Genomic DNA, 23,664 nt, shown 5'->3' on the forward strand with positions numbered 1-23,664 from the left:
GAAGGAAATGAAAGATGGTGGGAGGTTCGTCATGCGTTTCAGTCTCTGCCAAAGCAAGGCAAGGCTTAAGAGGTTTTTGGAGACATAAAAGGGGGGTGAGACCACAGTCCTCACATATTCTAAAGTGGCTACACTCACATAATGTACACAAATCACTCTTCCATGTGCAAACCTGTTAGCCTCTCTGACTCCTTAATAAGAAAAAGAGACAACTAATAACAGTAAAAAAAAAAACTAAGGCAGAAGTGTGGTTATGTACATTCAGGCATGCAGTTAAAAAATGATAATACATTAAAAAAATGTTTTAAATGTGTTTCCTGCCCCCTTTTTCACAAACGTATGAGTTTCCATTGATAATCCAAGAGTCAACAAAGCAGCCAGTGACAGTCAAACCCAGCACCACTTGGCATACAAACATTTCTATAAAATGTACATCTATATATATATATATATATATATATATATATATATATATATATATATACTCATATCCATATTTCAAATATATTTGTTGCGGTATATGCTTTAAATGCAAGAGGTTCAGTAGGGAATATATGGGGATTATATGCAGCCGTCCAAAGTTTCAAGTCCAGAGAATCCACACAGAATCCATACATTCTAAGGAGCTCCATCCCAGACATAGAAAACGTCCATTGTTCGCTCGTACGTAGATCATCCTCTTCATTTTAGGAAGTCCGTTATTCCAAAGAGAAACTTTTATGAGTCCTCCCGACCGCATACAAGTCTGCATTTTCTTTTTCCTGTTTTAACCTCAACAATTTAACATCAGGGCATTTTCAAGCAAATGTTACTGTATTCTAATGCATGCATCTCTGAACGTTTTTTTTATTTGCTGCAGTACCTACGTTCATAAGTTTCTTTTTTTGCATTTTGAGGGTGTTCATGATGTAATTATTATATGGCATACATTTTTGTATCGTATATATTTTTTTTGTTTTTTTTTGTTTTTGTAATGGGCTTGCATCCGTGGTCTGGCTTTCATGGTTAATTGTTTCCCCCTCAGGTCGTCCTTGTCATTAGCTTACTGTAAAAGGAAAGAAGAAGAGAAGCGAGGTATTGTCAGAAAATGTCAGGCCAGACACAAATACGGTTTAAACTCATCCTCAGAGGGCTTTGATCAGTAAGGCACAGCCCAGTGCTGCAGGACTAAATCACACACACACACACACACAACACACACACACACACACACACACACACACACACACACACACACACACACACACACACACACACACACACACACACACACACACACACACACACACACACACACACACACACACACACACACACACACACACACACACACACACACACACACACACACACAATGATTGGAAATGTGTTGAGTGTTGGACACTGAGAGACAAATCTCATGCTTGTATGTTAGTGTCATATACAGTCCCTTCCATAAGTATCGGAACGGTGAGGCCAATTCCTTTATTTTTGCTGTAGACTGGAAACATTTGGGTTTTACACCAAAAGATGAATATGAGACAATAGCTCAACATTTCAGCTTTCATTTCCAGGTATTCACATCTGGATCCGATACACAACTGAGAAGATATCATTATTTGTAAAGGAACACCACATTTTAGGCGAGCAGAAGTATTGGAACAGATATACTTTAAATAAATTAAAGTGAATAAAACATACTATTCTGTCGCAAATCCTTTGCTTGCAATAACCGCATCAAGCCTGTGACCCATTGACATCACAAAACTTTTGCATTCTTCTTTTGTGATGCTTTTCCAGGCTTTCAACGCAGCCTCATTCAGTTGTTGTTTGTGTTAGGGGGTTACTCTCTTAAGTCTCCTCTTTAGCAGGTAAAATGCATGCTCTATAGCGTTTAAGTCTGGAGATTGACTTAGCCAGTCTAAAACCTTCCACTTCTTGCCCCTGATTAACTCCTTCGTTGTGTTTTGGGTCATTATCTTGCTGCATGATGGAGGATCTTCCAATGAGTTTGGTTGCATCTTTCCTTAAATTGTCAGACAAAATGTTTCTGTAAACTTCTGAGTTCATTTAGCTGTTGCCATCATGTGTTACATCATCAATGAAGAATAATGAGCCCGTCCCAGAAGAAGCCATGCAAGCCCAAGCCATGACATTGCCTCCACCGTGTTTCACAGATGAGCCTGTATGTTTGGGATCATGAGTAGATCCTTTCTTTCTCCAAACTTTAGCCTTTCCATCACTTTGGTAAAGGTTCATCTTGACAACAACACAGTAACACATGATGGCAACAGCAAAATGAACTTAGAAGTCTACAGAAACATTCGGTCTGCCAATTTAAAGAAAGATGCAACCAAACTGATTGGAAGATGCTCCATCATGCAGCAAGATAATGATCCAAAAAAACTGCAAAAACAACAAAGGAGTTCATCAGGGGCAAGAAATGGAAGGTTTTAGACTGGCCAAGTCAATCTCCAGACTTAAACGCTATAGAGCATGCATTTTACCTGCTAAAGAGGAGACCGAAGGGAGTAACCCCCCAAAACAAACAGCAACTGAATGAGGCTGCAGTGAAAGCCTGGAAAAGCATCACAAAAGAAGAATGCAAGCGTTTTGTGATGTCAATGGGTCACAGGCTTGATGCAGTTATCGCAAGCAAAGTATTGGCGACAAAATATTACGGTTTATTCACTTTAATTTATTTAAAATCTATCTGTTCCAATACTTTTGCTTGCCTAAAAATGTGGTGTTCCTTTTCAAATAATGATATCTTCTCAGTTGTGTATCAGATCCAGATGTGAATACCTGGAAATGAAAGCTGAAATGTTGAGCTATTGTCTCATATTCATCTTTTGGTGTCAAACCCAAATGTTTCCAGTCTACAGCAAAAATAAAGGAATTGGCCTCACTGTTCCGATACTTATGGAGGGGACTGTATAACCTTGTAATCATTATGCAGTAGGTATTCTTTGTTTGTTGTATACTTGTTGTTAAATTCCTGTGTGTGTGTGTGTGTGTGTGTGTGTGTGTGTGTGTGTGTGTGTGTGTGTGTGTGTGTGTGTGTGTGTGTGTGTGTGTGTGTGTGTGTGTGTGTTTGTGAATGGCCAGACACATCATCTTCAAATGCTTCTTCACTCACTGAGGCTTACCAAAAAACACTTTTCAAATGTGAGTCATTATCACAAACAATAAAACTTAGCTGTGGCAAGTTGACATACTGTACATGGCAGGTAGGCCCTTAGGTTAAATTCTGTTCTTTTTTCTTTTTCAAACTTTACATCATTGAAATGTGTCTTTCTTGTCTTTGTTTTCCTTACTTACCTGCGAGTGAGACATAGACAACGATAACGACAATGCCCAGAACGATGGAGACGATACTGAGCAGACGAGCCAGTTTACCCAGCCTCCTGGCCCCGTCGATGTCCCCAACCTGGAGACTGTTTCTAGACTGGGGACACACAAAGACTCAGGGTATTATCAAGAGGAACATTTAAATGATCATATTAGCAGGAGACACATATTAACAAGATTATTTAATAATTGTAAACCAAAGCACATCGCGTAAAGGTCACATTTTTAAAAAATTGTAATCCATAAGATTACCATCTTGTTTATGGTTAAGTTCCTTTATGAAAATAGTGAGTTAAAACAATTGAGTGATTGAGGGTATGACCCAGTGATGAATGCGGCAGTATTTGCACCTTAGCCCAGTCATACTATCTATCGGAGAAGTGCATTCCCTTGTACTCGAGTTCAGACCTGTGTGCATTCCAGTACATCTTTTATTTTTAATTTAGTTTTTATCTTTTTTACACTGTCCATGGTTCGTTATGATATGGTGATAGGTCCCACATTTTCAAAACTGATAAAAATGTCATTCTGCACACTGTGTGTGCTGCCATTTCTGTAGTTCCAGATTTTCCACGAACAATCGAACGCAGTAGGCATGCCTGGGTGAGTGTCACTGTGCCGACGCTACCTCTCATAACTTCTGGGTCACAATGTTGGATCAGAACACACAGAGAAAACCTTCCCCAGGTAAGAACTGCCAATCTTCTGACTTCATACGGTCAATAATGTTCGGTTTTGAAAAAAATAACTCTGGTCCACAAGCGCCTGCAATTACATTTACGGCCACTAGAAACAACAACCTAACTCAAATGTAGTGGATTACAGTTTTAAAACGGTACTTGGAAAAAAAAAATATATAAAATGATCTTCATATGTACTGTGGGATTCCTGGAAGGCAATGATAAGGTTAACGTTTTGCCAGTAACCATAGACAAAATGGAAAAACAGCAGTATTTATTAGAAATTTTATCAAAATATAAGAACACCATATTCAAATATATGTACAGATATTGGTCCTGCTAAAGTGTAGCCAAAAAAGAAATAATGAAGATCTAGTATGAAGATAGTTATAAAAATAAAATTAGATTTGTAAGTCTAAAGCTATTAAAACTCCTGGTATGGTGATAATGCAAAACAACAGGGTGTGAGGACTTCTTGAAAAGTAGGAAATCCAAGAAATAATAAAATGTGTTTACCACAAGATATTCAATATTCCAGTGAGGCCTACCATAAGAACTCACTGTATATTGCCAACCATTAGATTGGGAGTAATAGCCGTCAACGAACGGGACAAAGCTGTCTTCCAAGTGAAGACGAACCAAACACCTGGGTTTGATGGTTTCCTATCAAAACGGCATAACACCTTTGATCTTGAATTATTGCCAATGCTCCTCAGGTTGTTTAACCCCACCCTTAAATCTACACAAACACCTTAATAATAGAGTTTGACATATCAACAATCTTCAAATTTCCATCAACAATAGCCAAACAGATTTAGCATTATATGAGGTATACTCACATTGATGTTCCTCCTAAATGTCATTAATGTTCAGCACTACTCAGGCTATCGATTCAACACAAAGGACTCAAATACTTTCTTATAACTTTACTCTGACTAGCTACTAATGATTATGCCGGTATTCCCTTCACCAGATTTAAACACCCCTAAATTAATATCAGGACGTTTGTGTGTATATATAGCCTGCCAAGTTCGTTTGTTCCTTGTTTAAACCTGTTCCACTATAAAGTTTATGTGTTCATCGACCCCTGCTCTTTATTTATGGCAAACAAAGACCAAAAGCTGATTTACACAATTCCCAAAAGGTTTTACTTTTCACCAAAAACCTTCACACCATATATTACCTTAAAGGCTCTGGTTTTAAAGCATGTTACCCTTTGACCCCTGCCTATCTCCAGATCTCCCCCTGTGTTGATCCCCTAACGACCCTTACAATTGTCTCTTCTAATTTTATCCTAGGTTAAGTCCAGATTTCAGACCTTTATCCTTGATAAGTGTTTAGAAAGGAGGAGATTAGATAATAGGTTTTTAATTTTTCTGGTGGATGAATACCTCACATTTACCCCTAGCTTCAAAAGACTACCGTTAAGTCCTCACTAAGTCCATACACCTGGATGAGCTTAGGCCAATAGATAAATGCAATTCCCTCCTAATTCAAGGAGTGTGTTTATGGGATGTGTATTCTTTGTTATCAGTAGTGTAGCCGTAGTGTAGGTTTGAATTGCTTACCTCAGAGGCGCCGCGGTCTCTTTAAAGAAAAACCCTAATTAGGTCCTTGTTCCCAACACTAAACTAAAGATTCAGGCCAAAGAGTTATAGTGTTTTCAAGAAATTTTATTTAACCAATACAAAAAGATTATACTTTCACAATATAAAAATAAAAGAAAAAATAAAATGAAAGGAAGGAAAATAAGTACCTACACTCCCATTAATGTGGTTAATATATGTAGAGAAGTATAAGACTTAACTTATGTGTTGTATGTCTTGTGTTCACATTGAATTTAGTTCATGAGTTCTCCCATTTTCAATCCACAAGAGATCAGGAGTATTCTCATCTTCAGGTTTTTTAAAGCTCTACTGTCTACACAACTTCAATAGTTCTGGGTGTTGGCCGAGTCTTTCAATCTTGTCATATATATTTGAATATCTTCAAATGCTATGACAAGCTTGATTTTGCGACACAACAATCAGGAAAAGTTGGTTCAACAGTTTATTTGGTTGATCCACAAGAGATCAGGAGTAAAAGTTTGTCCACTGTCTACACAACTTCAATAGTTCTGGGTGTTGGCCGAGTCTTTCAATCATGTCATATATATTTGAATATCTTCAAATGCTATGACAAGCTTGATTTTGCGACACAACAATCAGGAAAAGTTGGTTCAACAGTTTTTCAACCTCAACTCCATGCTATTCTACAACCTGGTTCATCAATTAGTTCCCATCAATAACCCAAATGGTCCCTTACCAAACTTCTCAGAATAGAAAAGGAAGAATTGGTTCCGAGCCTCTTCCCCTTCTTGAAAAGAAAAAATAACCGCCTCTCCTCTGCCAAAACCCCTGCTTATATAGGGTGAACAGGGAGCATGTGGGCTGGCCAACTGAGGGGGGGGTCAGGGTTACAGGCCCCCACTTCCCTCCCTCCACATGCTCATAAAATCCGGACATGTTCGGACATGTCCTGCACCACAAGGCAGACCACATATATGTATGTCCTTTAAGACAATCTTAAAACAAGTAAGTAAGTAGTATAAATGAAAATAAAAATAATAATACATCCCCCAACCCCCTCTAGACAGCAAAAATACACAACCCAAAGTTACACAAAGTTCATCTATCTCAACACTACGTATAGATTTCACTTTAAATGAGACTCCTCCATTAAATAGCTCACAGTCTCTGTATCCCGAAATAACATTTCCAAGATATAAAAAAGTTAAAGCAGGCTTTGACAGGTGGTCCCTTTAATAATGTGTCTCACCATTTCTGTCCTATTGAGTTGAGTTAGTTTTTCAGATCTGACGTTCCAATGTCACATATCCGCAACGACAAGCCATAAGTACAACTCCCCAGTCAGTCATATTTCTATCACGGATGTTGAATATGTGAGAGATAAACACTTGTTAAAGCTGGAACAGCAGAAAACATGTTGATAGCATAAGTCCAAAATAAAAAGAAACAAAACCTCAAGGGATTTACAGTTTTGGACCTCCGTACATAACTCAGAGAAAGAGCTTGACTCTCTCCAGAAGTTCTCAGTTATACTTTAGAATATTGATGCTTCACTTGTCTACTGGGTTCTGTCCCGTATGCCAATGATAGTTTATTTCCCAGCTGTGAATGGTCAAATTGTCTATTTCATATGGGCAGTTTGGGATTGATAAAAAGGATGTCACTAGCAGATCTAATTGGATGGAGGAAGAGAGTGTGCAGGGATTGTAGATCAATTTAATGTTATATGTATATTGCTTTAGTTGTGCCGTGGACATGGAGACAGGATGATTTATGTGTATGTGTGAGGCATGACGGATGGGAACCCTCAATCCTTGTGCATTGCTCTCACGCCTGAGAGTCCCAAGACAGCAAATCTCTCATGGTGGATTTATATTCATCAACCATGATTTTCTTTTATATTGGGCTGCGTTTCATTTGCAATACTGTTCTGCACATATTACTGAAAAGTGTACAAAAACATCTGTCAGTGATTTTGTTCTAAAAACCAAAGCTCCCCATCTGTAAATATTTTCTTGAAATATATATATTTTTTCTATTATACATGTTAATAGCTGATATTCTACTTCTTCTTATTGTCAACAAATCTCATGAAAAGACTAGCCTGGTCCTACCAAACCATCGTACTTCATTTCATTTGTACAGATTTGACTACTGAAGGGAAATGAAAATTGAGCGGAAGTAGGTAGGCGGGCAGTGCCAGGCTATGAAAAGACCATAAGCAACAATGAATTCATCCTATTTTATTTTCTTGTCTGCATTGACATGTTCCGCGATTACAATGAACATGGGTGCTTTCATGATCAAAACAGTAACATAGGGTTATGAAGTAGAACTATGCACTCATTAGCTTTAAATGCCCCATTTAAATACTTGTCTATGTACACAATACCAGCTAGTCAGAAGCACTGGAGTCATCCTGGGGTGTTTTTTAAACTGCGCCATGGGTCTATGCCCTAGGAAACTGAGACTGTTCAGAGGTCAGACTCAAGGGGGGTAAACAGAATTAGAAAAGTGTCACTCAAGCTGTGTTTAACCAACATCTACAGCAAATAGAGAAGGTTGAAGGGGATCACATGTAGCAAAACTCATGTTCTAAATTGCAGTTGTTATTGCACCATCATTTTTAAGAAAGCTTTAGGAGCTGTCCGTGGTGCTGAACGTAGCCTTTTAAACCATCTGCTGTGCAGGAAAAACAGCAGGAAATGGACCACTCACTCCCTTCCCCTATATTTTTGTCGGTTGCATCTCTCCATAAGGATATCATAGCATTAGACTGAATTATAACTACATATATGTATATCAATAATAACAAAATATGGCCTCTTAAATCAAATTATTCAGCCATTGTCATCAAATGAATACAAGGACGGAAGACAAGTTTTAATGCAATACTTTATTTCAGTAGCTGCTAATATTTTACTTCCCCCACTTTAGATTTTAAATAAAGGGATTTATTGAAAGCTGATTACAAAAACAAAATCAAAACAAAGCATTTGAAATGCCTGTTTGATCGTCTGTGTCTTCTTGCCTCACTCACTCTGTCAATACTGAGGGTGCAGAGATGGGATTGCCTCAGTGTAAAATAAGATTACACTGCAGAGAGAAAGAGAGACAGGGAGAGAGAGAGCACTACCTCCATCCTCCCTGATCTAGTGACTTCATCCTCTCTCTCTCTATTCCCATGAGCCTCTCTGTCTCCAGGCTGTCTCTGGTGTAGTATCCCACAGTTTACCTGGTGCAGGCTGGTGGGTACGGTGCAACCCTGGGATGCGGCTAGCTTTGGAAATACTTTTGAATGAGCAATAAGTACACTCATATTGCAATTTGTTTTTTATGTTTGTAAAATGATATAATGTACATGTGTTCAAATAAATTAATATTCAGTAGGGCTGCAAGTAACGATTATTTTAATAATCGATTAATCTGTCGATTATTTTCTCGATTAATCTATTGTTAATCGATTAGTGGTTTGGTCCATAAATGTCAGACAATTGTGAAAAATGTCGATTTGTTTTCCAAAGCCCATATTGACATCCTCAAATGTATTATCAAAATAGTTGGCGATTAATTTAATATGCGATTAATCCTTGCAGCTCTAACATTCAGTGCCACAGACATTACAATTAAACTTCCCTAAAAGTCTATGAGGGTTTGCCATGAGTCATATCAAGTAGTATATGTTTTTTCAAAATTCGGTTAATTCGATTTAGTTAACATCATTTATTCAATATAAAGAATCCATTGGGCCTTTGAAATGACAATGATACAATGTTTAATTGGTAAAAACTATTTTATTTGAGGGGCAATTCTAAGAATAAAAACTTGGTGACATTTTAATCAAACTTTCAAGTAGTGCCTTATTACAATTTCAATTTGACTCGAATCCCAAAAGCTGAATCACAGCACGTGTCAATCTGGGACAATAAAACAAGAGATTATTTTCTCTCACGCATACATTTCATCTTGACGCTTCCAGGACTGTAACGTGAAACTATGGTACAAACACAATCCAAGTGGAGGCTGTATTGATCTGGACTCACATCACAGAGAACCGCAACATCAGCACCTTAAATCAATGAAAGCCCCTTTCAGAAAACACTGCCCATTTAGGCTGTGTGGAGAGGAACCATTAGTAATGAAGTGGGAAGAATTAAAACAATTATACTTTCCATCCATCACAAAAATAAAATAAATAAATAAGGGCAGACTTATATGGCAGCTTCCTTTTTTAATACACCCACCTGTTTTGATGTTGGCCTCGGGAGCTGCAAGAGATTTAGTGTGTTTGTGTGTGTGAGTGTGTTTGTGCGTGTGTTGTTAGTGGTATGCACCCTTCGCATGGCTGATGAATGTCTATATTGATTCACAGCGAAAGTCAGCCTGGAAGTATTTGTTTTCTGAATGGGTTTTCCTCAAAGTGTCCCGTCCAGCGCTCATTGTGCTACCAATGTACAACACACACACACACACATGCAAACCAGTGCACGCACACACACACACACACACACACACACACACACACACACACACACACACACACACACACACACACACACACACACACACACACACACACAAACACACACAGAGAGTACTCTCTCTCACTGTGTTTCATGTGTTCAGCAGAGGAAAGTAGAGGCTAGTAAGTGCTCCCTTTCTCTATTAATAATGGAGAGCCAGCAGCAGCCCTGTGAAGTGGGACAGTGTACAATCAGGAGCTGCTGTGAGTTTTTATGTCAGAAAAATAGAAATGTTTATCAAATTCAATTTGTTTAATTGCATTCACACCCATTATTTCTTAATTCATTGGAAGTTATCATTTAGTCAACACCCTAATGGGAGAGAATGAGGCGATTGGTTGGTCTCAAAGTATGTTGGTTTAAACTACTTTTGTGTGGTTTGGTGTAAGGTGCTCCTCTGCCTCTGGGGGCCGCTAACAGGGCTTTTAGGGCGCACTCACACTAGGCAAGTGTGCCTGTTCCGTGCTGCAGGAAGATCCCCCCTGAGCTCAGGCTCGGAACCGCGGCCCTAGTGTGAGTGAGCCCTTAGACTCTGCCTTGTTATAGTGAAATCTCCATCAAAATTGCAAACCACTCAATGATGTTAGGTGATCAAATCTGTCAGACCCATGATGGCAAAGCTCACAATCTCAGAGCTATAAAATGCATAGCTGCTACTGCTGCTGCATATCTTGTTTAGCTCTTGACCTAAAAACTTTTTGAATAAGCTAACTCAGTGTCAGCACCTTTATATACTATCTATGGTCTGCACCACAACAATACACTACGGTGTTTGATTTGTACCATTTAGAATAACTGGAATTATTGGAACAATGGCTTATTTCAAAGTCATGTTAAGCCCATTTAGTTTGTAGCACAGTATACCATTATCAAGATAAACAGAGCATCCTGCCATTAGTAATGTGTTTGTCAAAGTAAAAATAAATCCCTATTTTAATAGTACATCTACAAAGTGCCAGCTGTCCTGTACAGAGTATGGGAGAGATATGTGTAACATAATAGGTAGGCTATCAGATTGATGCAGGAAAGGAAGCAAAAACTGCCAATCAGGAGAAGGTGAGCAGGCAAAGAGAGTCCAGTTACAACATTGAATGCATCCATAGTTACAATACCCTTGTCATGATGTACAATTAAAGTTACAAGTGGAGTCAGCAATTCTGGAGAACGCTTGTTGTCGATATCACTTCTTGTCAAAATCAGGGTTGAAACTCCGTTTACAGAGCCTAGGCTGTATATTAACACCACACTTTGTGTCAGTGCACACACAGTACAGATTTTGGCTGATTAAGACAGATTTTGACAACCAGCGTTATCCAGAATTGCTGACTCCACCTTTTAGTGATGAAGTGATGTTATCTGCTGTGAAACGACAGTATCGTTACTTGCACATTGCAAATAATAAATAAACCTGTTTTCTATCATAAAACGACCCGTCTCTGGTTTTCTCAATGATAGGCTTCAAATAATTGGCTACTAAACTAGGAAGTGCCCTCCAACTATGTCTGCAATATTAGATTGCTAATAAGAAGTTAACCACACACACACACACACACACACACACACACACACACACACACACACACACACACACACACACACACACACACACACACACACACACACACACACACACACACAACACAAACACAAACACAAACACACACACACGCACAAATGCACACACACAATCATCCATCCAGTGCAGCATTGCGAGTCCATATTTCACAGGCAAATGTGCAGAGCGTGCAATAATGTTCCTGCAGTTTGGGCCTTCCCATTACTGGGATAGGCTGGTCTGGGCAGTAAAATTCCCTGCCTCTCCAATCCCCATAATTGACTACACATCTCCTGTGTTTGCCAGCCACACGCCTCCCCCACCAGAGCATCTGTCAGAGATCTTTGGCTGCAGCGGGATGGGAGTTGGCTTAAAGGTGGTGGTGCTGCTGCTGGATGATGACGATGGATGTAACTTTGGGAGGTCCTGTTTTAATTTGCCAGCACAGAAAGAGGTTGAATATTTTAAAACACTAAATGAAGATCAACAGATTGTTCTTATGGTTCAGTTTGTTTACAGGAATGAAACATTGAAACATGTCTCATAGATTGCAGTCTTCCCTGTCCGTTGGTGATGCTTCGTAAAAGTTCATTCAAATTTGCTGCAATACAGTCTATGTACTGTGGGCATAAAACGCGTGACATATACGCCGTCCATACAATGAAAGGATCATGTGACAGCAATAGAGCAGTACTATGATTTCTTCAGAGTTGTGTGTTTGCCCTGACGAATGTAAGTTCAAAACTGACTTTTTTTTGTTCTGTTTTGGTCTCCACCAACTCCTTTGGGAAATAGCTGGTTCTTTAGCTGATAAATGCACTGCTGAGCTATCAGGATAGTCCATAAAAATGTCTTTTGGGTGTTTGTTGCTGGGCAGGTTTGTGTAAATTGGATTCATCTGAGCTTTTTCACTCAACACTTCGTTCAACACAAAACAACAACAAGCTGAGGTAATGGTTTAAGTTTTAAATGAATAGATACTGCAGTACGTTGTACATGATAGTAAATACACATCAACGGTAGTAGAACACCTCTTTGGTTGGAATTGAGCTCTGATCTACCACTGTGGAAATTAATTTCAAACTACTGTGTATGTCAGGAATTAAAGACACATCAATCCTTTTATTTATTTTTCTGTTGAGCATTTCTGGGCAGTTTCCTCTGACCTCCTCCCCATTGACACCATCTGAGCACTAGTTGAGCAGGTTCTCTTTCCTCTTTCCTATCTTCCCTGAAGTATCCATTTGACATGGGCGAGGAGAATATCAGCATTTAAACCGCATTACCTTTGATTCATTTGTTCAAAGGGAGTGTTGTAAACCTCTGTTTTTCTTGCTCCGACCCACTTGCACTTATCTGACATCACTGCGCTATCTGATTCAATTCCTTTATAATCCAGTGATAGGGACTACTTTATATCCATTTGCTGCCTCTCTCACACCCATCTGCCCTTGTGGCTAATTTTTTCCTTTTTGCGAGCCCGGTATCCCCTTTCCATCCACTCGGGGAAAGAAAGGAGGATGTTGATCGCTGCCACAGAGTTGGCTAACTGCAGCAATCTGCCCTCTGCAGAGAAACCAAATTGACTTGTCTCATTCTCTCGCATTCTATTGAGTTAGTGGCTGACTCCAGTTTCTCCCTCCTTCCCTTTCTTTCTTCTGCCTTCTTTCAGACCCTCTCCCTCTCACTATACGCATGCACACACACACACACACACACACACACACACACACGCACGCACGCACGCACGCACGCACGCACGCACACGCACGCAGTCAGTAGGTTCAAGATGGTTGGTGGATACCGCCTGTTATTCCCTATGGGATGTAGTGCACACAGGAATGATATCACATAACTAATGGGTTTTGTGCATTGCCTCTGCCTTGTTTCTCTTTAGATCTGAGAGTTGGCTGCTGAAAATTGTCAGAGGTAAAGTGTGCAGAGAAGCATAACATTGCTGTGCTTATATAGCAACTTAGCTGCCATCAGCCAACGGGAATTAAAATCCTGACTCAACGGAGTTACTATACTGATGAGACTTAAGGTACAAAATGCTATGGTCTGTCAAAAGCCCTATGCATTTGTAATGCTTAGTCACAGTTGATTGCATCCTCTGCTTCCTCACAGCTAACAAGACGTTTTGCTTGGTTTTGTTTTGGTTGTTATGGATCTTGATATCCACTGATTTTTCACCTGCATGTGCAGCCCATAGCCTTTGTTGGGAAACTAGTTAGGAAAAAAAGAGGAGAGAATAGTTCAGGAATTACTGTATTACTGTATAAAACCAAGATGATACTTTGCAGTTTATAGCTCCTCTGCCAGCTTAATCTGCCAGTGATATTTGGATTTAATTTGCTAGATATGTCAAACTCAAGATTTCAGAAACTCCCTACTGATGTAGAACGCCGCCCACTTTACTAGCTGCCTCAATTGGTTCTAATATTTTGTCCCAGACTTCACACGAATAGATACGTAGTGTGATTTCCTGCTTGGAAAAAGTAAATGGAGTATGACATTACAGATTAACATAAATACAAAATACAGGCAGTTTAAGAATCTCCATCAACTGACCACTTAAATCCATCATAGCAGGCATCCGGAACCATTGTAGCTTTAATTAATTAATTTATTTGTGATGAACAGGGTAACAGGTTCATACATTATAGGCTAGAGTAAAGTGATAGCGTACTCACCATGATGGAGTACACCAGTGCGACAATGCTGACGGGCCAGACGGGGAAGAAGCAGGAGCAGATGACGAGGATGAGGTAATCCTTGGGTTTGGGGGTCTCCGGCACAGTGGCGTTCCCGGTGGAGGAGCGGCTCAGGCTCACCCTGGACGGGGAGAGGGGGGCGGTGGCGGCCAGGTGCCCCCCGGAGCCCGATCTCAACGCGACGCTGTGGCCGTTCTGGTCGGCCTCGGGGTCCTTGTCGCCGCCGTCCACGTTGACTGTGAAGGAGGTGGACATCTTCACGCCGCCCGGCTGTGTGGTCAGCGCCAGGAGTTTCTCCGTCTCCTGGGAGTCTGCGGGCTGCGCGCTGCTGCCTCCTCCACCACCCTCACCCAAGTTGGACTTCAGGAAGTCGGTGTCCGTGTTGATGGCCATGTTTTCAAGTCTCAGTGATATATCAAATTAGATCAGGAAATAAAAAGAAAGGAAAATATAATCTATTTTGGAAATTGTTTCAAATTGATTACAAAGCCAGGAGACATCCCATAATACAACTTAATGCAAGTTTTGTTTTGCAACAAATCTTTGATCTTGGGGTCAAACTAGAATCACCTGCAGATGTGTGGTGGAGGGTGGAAATAAATTAGATTTGAGAGGTGATATGCTTTGAAAAGCTAAGATTGAATAGGCTATAGACCCCAAAAAGAAAATAATAACATTAGTAAGGAGATGAAAGCAGTGCCACTCCTTATGATTGCATTCTCCCTCTTGAATCACTTTTTTTCACCTTCCTTAAACATCCGCTTTTTGATTTATCTCCGATGATAGGCAAAAGCTCCCCTCCTGTCTTCATACATCCAAGTGAGGGGGGACCAGTCAGAGGAGCTGGATCCAGTCCAACCACTTTCCTTCAACTGTGTCTGTTCATTAAAAAGTAGTAAACAAACAGTTAGTCTTTCCCTTTTTTTGAAGAAGCAACACAAACGCTGTGGAAGTAAAACGTTCTGTTCGAAGTACACACCCAAATGAGCCACTTTTCCTCTGCTGTCTCTCCACGCCGCAGCGACTGTAGCCTACTCGGGACCAGTGTCAAGGTAGGCAGAGTGACGATGCACACTTCCGGTGACGAAACACAAAATAAAACCTTAATTTGCCAACCAGGGGACAGTTTACCAACATTAGCCTATATATGACTACTTTGCATATATTGTATTGAATTCAAATCGCAAATAATTTTGGGTCTCATAGCATATATTGGTGCACTTGCAGTCAGGGAACCACAGCTCTGGAAAACAAACAAGAAGCCTACTTTCTAAGAATGCATTTGCATAGGCTTCTGTCTATAGTCTTCTGATCAGTTTTTTATTCTTCCTTTCTACAAACCCCATTTCGTGTTTGCGCTATATTGAATGTATTTTTCATTGTTAATATCTAACCTATATGTGTACTCGGTAGAGTAGGCCAAGCCCACATTTGAAAAAATAAATTAAATATAGGAGAGATGATATAGCAGTGCCCCTCCTATAGTCTCCCTTTCAATAATAAATTCCCCCTCTTCAAAATAAATTCACTAAACACACTTTTGCAACGTTGTTTTTTTAGTATAGGCCATGAGGTAGGCTACTTACAGTAATAAAGAGAGCTGGTTAAAAGATCCAGTTGTTTTTGCCGACATGTCAAAGTATCAATAGCAAATTTTATTTTGAATACATTATACCCATACTTCCGGTATGAAACAAGCTTTCTCTGGCTAACTTGACACATCTCATATTGGATCAGGGTAGGGTCCCCCCCTCCTCCTTCTCCTCCTCCTTTTCTTCCCCTCTTCTCCACATCAGCACCAGTGGTTTATGGAGTAAAGCCAGAGGCAGATTGTGCTGCTATGCAGAATTTACTGTTGTAGTCTGGGGCACGATGTTTCCAGTGGCACAGCCTGGCATCATAAATCAACTCTTTTCTAAGTCAATCTTCTTATATATGACTGGATATGCAGTTGTGAAGATTAATTCAATGTTTAAATGGATTTGAAAAGAGATACATTGCACAACCTAGGGGAATGATCACGTGATCAAACTACATTGTTTACTTGCCTCAGATCAGCCAAGACTCAGCCGCAAGAACTTTATTACTAAAGGTTGTTGCAATGGGACCGGATGCTTTAGCTCAATTCTCCATGTTCCTTCCTATTGATTTTCCTCATCATTAGACTGCTGCATTAGCGGCAGCCTCATTTCCTAGAGTGACTGCTGCACTGCACTGCACTGTGACCCGTGGTAGTGAAAAGGGTTTTTGTGTGTGTGTGTGTGTGTGTGTGTGTGTGTGTGTGTGTGTGTGTGTGTGTGTGTAGGGACAGTACAGATAATAATGAGTGGGGGATTCCCTGAATGAAAATTAGCTTTCAGTGTGATGTCATGCCATTGATCTAGTATTATATTTCAGTGCACGAACATAAGTGCATTCGAGTGGGTTTTTCAGTGCAACTCCACTTTTGCATTTAATTCCTTCTGACTCTTTCTTTTCTCACTGTTAAATGTTGTGCCTCCCCCACTTTGTGCCAAGTGGTCTGCTCTGAGCTCTGAGCCATAAGCCTGTTCTAAAATGCAAAGAGAGGAAGGCAAGGAGGCAAGCAGTGGATGCATCGCAGATCATTTCTTTTTACGAGCCCCTAGACTCTTCATGGAAATGAGAACTGCTGCTTAGGCCCAGGCCAGGATGATTTCTTCAACAGGGTTCAGGTTGAATCTGAAGAAAAATTGTGGTCAGAGCCCCACCTTGTGGAAGAGCAATGTGCCTACAAGGCTCAGAGAAGTAACTTGCCTTTAATTATATTTTTTGCAACTAGTAACTATAGTTAAAACTTGAGAAACAACATAACTATTGCTAAGTGTTGGACATAGTTCAGGGAAAAAGTGTCAAAGTGAGATATTTTTGAGAAAAACAACAATAATGTTTTCTCACTTAATATTCATGAACCTTTTATTTTCAATCAGATTTTTGTAAAAGCGTGTGGAGACACCCAATCATATATTTATTTTTACCACTTTAGACCAGGTTTCCAGAGGCTTTAACATCTGGTAAGAAGTCCAAATGCAACTGAGACGGTTCAGCAATTTATTAGTGGCAATTAATCATGGAATAAAAATAAATAAAAATTATTTGGCCATTCCCATTCTTTAATTGATAGTGTGGAGTGACAGAGATCGAACGGATGACTTAATGCATCCATAATCTTAGCATTAAGGTACATATACAGGTCCCACTATACATAGGAATATACTAGATGTGCAATACAATATACAATATAACATACACTCAACAAAAATATAAACGCAACACTTTTGTTTTTGCTCCCATTTTTCATGAGATGGACTTAAAGATCTAAAATTCATTCCAGATACACAATTGTACCATTTCTCTCAAACATTGTTCACAAATCTGTCTAAATGTGTGATAGTGAGCACTTCTGCTTTGCTGAGATAATCCATCCCACCTCACAGGTGTGCCACATCAAGATGCTGATCTGACATCATGATTAGTGCACAAGTGTGCCTTAGACTGTCCACAATAAAAGGCCACCCTGAAATGTGCAGTTTTGTCTCACAGCAAAATGCCACAGATGCCACAAGCATTGAGGGAGCGTGCAATTGGCATGCTGACAGCAGGAATGTCAACCAGATCTGTTGCTTGTGCATTGAATGTTCATTTCTCCACCATAAACCGTCTCCAGCAACTTCGCACAGCCATTGAAGAGGAGTGGACCAACATTCCACAGGCCACAATTGACAATCTGATAAACTCTATGCGAAGAAGATGTGTTGCACTGCATGAGGCAAATGGTGGTCACACCAGATACTGACTGGTTCTGAGTCCCCAGACCCCAAATAAAAGAAAAAAAATGCAAATTTCAGAGTGGCCTTTTATTGTGGACAGTCTAAGGTACACCTGTGCACTAATCATGATGTCAGATCAGCATCTTGATGTGGCACACCTGTGAGGTGGGATGGATTATCTCAGCAAAGCAGAAGTGCTCACTATCACACATTTAGACAGATTTGTGAACAATGTTTGAGAGAAATGATAATATTGTGTATCTGAAATGAATTTTAGATCTTTAAGTCCATCTCATGAAAAATGGGAGCAAAAACAAAAGTGTTGCGTTTATATTTTTGTTGAGTGTATATGGCCCATTAAATGTTCAAACAAATCCTTAAAATATTAAATATTAGATATTGACCAAATTAAATAAGATTAATTTAACTTAAAAGGGAGGGGTTTATTTAGCTTTTTAACAAACCAGGATGATTTTTATTGGACACATTCTTTCACCCCATTTGGATGGGGTGTTTACAGGTAAAATCAAGCTCAGAAATGTGTGATTGAAAAACTTTGCACCATTTGCACTCTGCTCTTCTTTGCCTCTGATGCAGTCTTTCTAGGTCAGAACATGCCCTTGTACTTGTTTCTGTCCTCCTGGTTCTTCTCTTCCATTCTCATGTTAAGCACAGCAAGCTCCCTCTTGACGGCCTTCTTCATGCCCGGGGCCATGTCCAGCACCTTGCTTAAGTCCTGCCGAGCCTCCGCCTCGTTCCAAACCTCCATGTGGGCTTTGCCTCGCAGGTAGAAGGCTTTCACTACACCTGCAGCACAGGCAAATACAAACAAAGACATTATTTTCTGATAGCAGCCATTGAGGAGGGGAGGGACATCCGCCATGCTTTAGTGTTCAATCAACAAGACGGGAGTTTGCTAGAATAGATGATTTAATTGAAGTACTTGCAACCAATAATTTAGATAAATAGTTTGAATAATCTTTTAGTTGGATTCACATATGCATCTATTAGCCCTCACTAGATCCTGTCAGTCTATGTCAGGGCCAAACCTGGGTGCTGATTGATAATGTCACTGGTGTGCTCGATAACCTCGTAGTACTCCTCCATGCGCAGCAGACACTGGCAGTAGTTGAGCGTTAAGGTGTTGGCCATCTTCTCCAGCTTTAGCCATGGGACTTCCCATGCTTTCTCCTGGAGAGAACAGTATGTTTCATCAGAGCCCATGTCTAACTGTTTTAGAGAGGGAGAATAAAAGCCTATCTTGGAGCAGTTGTTTGATGTAATCACCTTTGTCTGAACATTCTTGATGCAGATGATGGCCTCTTTGTACTTTTGTGTGGCTCCTTGGTACTGTCCCTGTTTGTAGAGTTTGTTTCCCTGGCCGTGCAGCACAGGGACCACCTTCAGCCTCTCCCCGTCACTCAGAGCCCACGTCTCCCTGTTGTACTCACTGGGCTGCTGCACCTGTCAATCATACACAAATATATTCAGTTTTTCCCACAATTGATGCATTCCTTTTCCTTAAAATCCTGCCTTTGACACTGATCCACACAACCCCATGTAGTGGTCATCTCATTTCCTTCACACCCTGAGCAGCTCCAGGACAAAGTAGAGCGGCTTTGGTTCCTTCATGAGCTCGTCCAGGTCGTCGTAGCCCAAGCTGTGGTAGGCGAACATGTTGGCCATACCGCACGTATGGAGGTGCCAGTCCACTGGGTCTTTGCCCTCTGCAATGCGCCTCATACTCTTGGCCACCAGTGGATAAATGCCAGTGTGCTGGAGAGGAGAATGGATCACAACAGTCCCATTTTAAAACATGATCTCCAGTCCTTTTCCTCAGTTTGACATGGCAAGTTGGCCCTCCATTGGATGAGAGTGATAATGCACAACATACTGAATGTAGCGGTGTGTGTGTGTGTGTGTGTGTGTGTGTGTGTGTGTGTGTGTGTGTGTGTGTGTGGTGCAGCCATGTTGTTCAGAGGAGTGAATAAACTCTCTAAGCCCCATCAAATCTAATCAGAGTGGAGTGGAGTCAGTGGTGCTGATTCAACAGGAATCAGAGCCGATTAGGAAAAGTGAGGCTGCTGCAAATTAATGACAGTTTGCCTCGACCCATCTATCTCTGACAGTGTGCGACAAACACACACACGCACGCACGCACGCACGCACGCACGCACGCACACACACACATACACACACACACACACACACACACACACACACACACACACACACACACACACACACACACACACACACACACACACACACCTGTCACTAGTGTCGGAGCATACTGTGTATATTTATATATAACATATAATTCAAAGGGATAAGAAACCAAAAGTGAATCCGATGTCCTGGAGGCAGTATTTTTTTGTTTTGTTATAAAGCCCATATATTATCATTACGTAAATGTTTCCACTTTAGGAAGCCTGTTGATCCAGCTTTAGAGTTTTGAGATGGGAGAATTATCAAGGAGGGTGCAATATATGCTTGTTCTTTATGTGTGGGCTTCACATTTATAACTTGAGCACACAAAATGGTCCTGTTGTGTTGTATTGTTCCTCGTTTTTTAATTTAGAGTCTATGACTTCAAAATCTGCAGTGTGGCGTCAGTCTGTCCAAAGTAAGATGTATGATGTGAAAGAGATAATTGTGTATTGTGTGGAATTGTCAGAACAGACGGAGATGCACTGTGCTTCAAAACAAGCAAGTATGGCAAACAAGGTGAAACATGAGCAAAGAAAATTGATAAAAAAAATCAGATGGAATTTCTATTAAGCACTCACAATGGTGTCGCACCAGAATTCCCCCACCTCAGCGATCCTCATGGAGGACAACAGGGTCTCCCAGATGTCCAGTTTAAACATGTTGCCGATCACTATCTCCATGGGCGTCCCCACCACTTTGCTGTCATCTATCACTGTGCGTTCATCATCACACAACTGGGTGCGGAAGTGGAATGTCACCTGGAGAAAAAGGAGCCACAGGAAAGAAGAAAAACATTATTTTTGTTTAAATCACACAGTCTGACCACTAAGGAGGGGAAATGAATAGCGATTACAAAGACACAAATGTACCCAGCTCTTTTGGGTAACACCAGGCACCTAGTGACATAACTATCAGACAGGTCAAATAATCAGTGCCTGAATGGCCGGTGATGACAAATAAAAAAATAAAGAAAAAGTTGTCTGAAGTCAAAAGGTCAAAACTCTCAGAAAGGAAAGATAACATGCTTTGTTGAAAAAGGAAGGTGAACACAAGTGAACATCAGTCTCAACAAAAACGTTATGTCACCATCTTGATATACAGGAAGAAGGACAGACATGCCAGGGTTGCATGGTTGTATAACATCCAAGGAAAGTGAAACCATTGAGCAGAACTGTGTGCATGCTGGGATGCAAAAAAATGCTATATCACAAGTTTTCTCCATATTTCCTTCACTCATATACCAGTACAAGTCAGTGCCAGTACGTTATGCCTGCCGTCATTTTGACCCCAGGCATACATTAGTGAAAACAACAACCATCATAGCAACATTTTAACTTTTTTCTTCTCAATACCTTACTAGCTATGTAATTAATGAAATCTGAGTATAAAAAAAGGATTATTTTTTATTTTAGGTAACATTTAATTTGCATATTGTATTAGATGGATATACACTTTAATGTAAATTGCAGCTTTTATCCCTAGTACCTTCCACATTAGAACTTTTTTACCCTTGTTTTAATATGGTTTTAAGTTATTTAAGTAAGCTTTATTTGTATCGTAAATGTATATGCTGAGTTCATAACAAGTCATTTTGACCCGATTGTAGAATAATAATTAACCCGCCATCGTTTATAGTTCCAAAATGTTAAATTGTATATTTATTTCAATGCAAAAGTAGAGAGCGACCCTAGTCTCAGTATGAGCCCCTGTACATATAAATAAATACATTTAAATCAAATTAAGACTTCCAATTTGTTCATAATGTAAAATTAATGGTGTTTAGATGTGGTTCATGCTATGCTCAGTTCATACAGTCATGTGACAGGAGGAGCAAACATTGCACTGTCTGCTGATTTGTGTCTGTCTCCCTTAAAATGACTGACAGAGTTCCCCACCCCTGCTGGTGTGTGATACTCTAAATTAGGACCCATTGCAAACATAACCCAATACATAGCTACATCTATTAAAACTGCATAGGCAGAATTGGGTTATTTTGACTGGGGTCAAATTGACCCCGATACATTTGTCTTTTTAGTGCTAATTAAAAGGGAATCAGAAAACAATTATATAATAAGTCATTGAGGACAAATTGATAGACAAACTCAAGAAAAATTGTAAAGAAATAGTAAAAGATATGACAAAAAATGTACCTCTAGGATGAGGGTTAAATTCCTCCTTCACTCACACATTTTAAAACAGTGTCCTTTAGGTCGGACTAATTTGGTCAGACCTGGTTGAATAGGCTCTGAAAATACTGTTTTCATAAAAGTGTGATATATGTCCTCTGCCAACCTCTACTGGCTGCCAGTGGGAACTGTAACAACATGGAAGGGCCTCCTCTCCCTAAACTATTCATGTGAAAATGCAAAAAAAATTCAAGAAAATTAAACGCATAAAACTCAAGTAATAATAATAAAGACTTTTGGCCTGTTACTTTTGGCTCCTTTGAGTCTTGTGCATATTAAGACCTTTTATAGATCATTTGTTAAGAAATATTAAAATCAAGACTATGGAATAGTCAAAAGAATAGATAAAAAATAAAAAAATAAATATGGCGTCTATTTGAAAATACAGTACATGCCTTGTCATGATGCTGTGCACAGTATGATAATCAGATTAAAATGTTGAATTCTGTTTGAATCTCCAATTACGTGTATTAAAACTACTTTGTGATATATGTGTAATATATATAATCTTCCTCTTCCATTGGTCCAAAAGAAGGACCATCCATAGCTACTATTTATCAGGAATATGGTTAAGTTAGATTTATGTACTGAACAGTTAATACCTTCTATAGTGAAATCGTTTAGTCCCGCAAAATTTAGTGTATCCTGGATTCGAGTTAAGTTGGTTAAAAGTGAAGACACAGTTGTGTAGCCTACTGTATGTGAAGTGAATATAGCATAAATATAGTACTACAAGTACTACAATACCTTTGCTCCAGTTATGAATTTTGGGATGTCTCCACTCCCTCCATGCAGAATGGTCTTCTTGATTCCCTCTAAGCCCAGCAACAGCGTCTCCTGCACTTCTGCCATGGTTTTCTAAAATTGGTTTGGATCACCTTATATTTGACCCTGCATAGAAATGTAACTTATGAGTAGGTATGTTAGGAGTACAACTAGAACAAAAGGTGTGGGTGACTCTGAGGTATTGTTCCTTGTGGATTAGCTAAGGCAGGGATAATGAGATTAGAACCTTCTCTTACTCTCCTTATGTTTCATCATCTCTCTGTTGCTTTGTGTATCAATCAGAGCTAACACTGTCTGTGAATACAACGGGAAACAGAATGACA

General features: G+C 39.9%; 2 protein-coding genes across 2 annotated transcripts in view; both read right to left on the reverse strand.

Moving 5' to 3' along the window:
* Nucleotides 1-919: 919 nt before the first annotated feature.
* On the reverse strand, nt 920-14,763 carry trarg1a (trafficking regulator of GLUT4 (SLC2A4) 1a; the record flags this gene model as incomplete). Its single annotated transcript, XM_080053560.1, has 3 exons — nt 920-1,045; nt 3,301-3,427; nt 14,350-14,763. 3 exons carry the CDS (start codon nt 14,761-14,763, stop codon nt 1,038-1,040), a joined length of 549 nt encoding a protein of 182 aa, XP_079909686.1. The 3' UTR covers nt 920-1,037.
* A 4,002-nt stretch (nt 14,764-18,765) lies between these two features.
* aipl1 (aryl hydrocarbon receptor interacting protein-like 1) overlaps nt 18,766-23,664 on the reverse strand; it is a gene marked incomplete at its 3' end in the record, with an annotated part of 34,792 nt that continues 29,893 nt past the window's right edge. The window contains exons 3-7 of the mRNA XM_080053123.1: nt 20,948-21,127; nt 19,746-19,934; nt 19,446-19,622; nt 19,208-19,349; nt 18,766-18,965 (exon numbers count right to left, since the gene is read on the reverse strand). Of these exons, the coding sequence (XP_079909249.1) occupies nt 18,766-18,965; nt 19,208-19,349; nt 19,446-19,622; nt 19,746-19,934; nt 20,948-21,127 (888 nt within the window). The remainder of the gene's footprint in view (nt 18,966-19,207; nt 19,350-19,445; nt 19,623-19,745; nt 19,935-20,947; nt 21,128-23,664) is intronic.

This window comes from Ammodytes marinus (genome assembly GCF_949987685.1).
Source record: "Ammodytes marinus genome assembly, chromosome: 3".
Taxonomy (NCBI): Eukaryota; Metazoa; Chordata; class Actinopteri; order Uranoscopiformes; family Ammodytidae; genus Ammodytes; species Ammodytes marinus.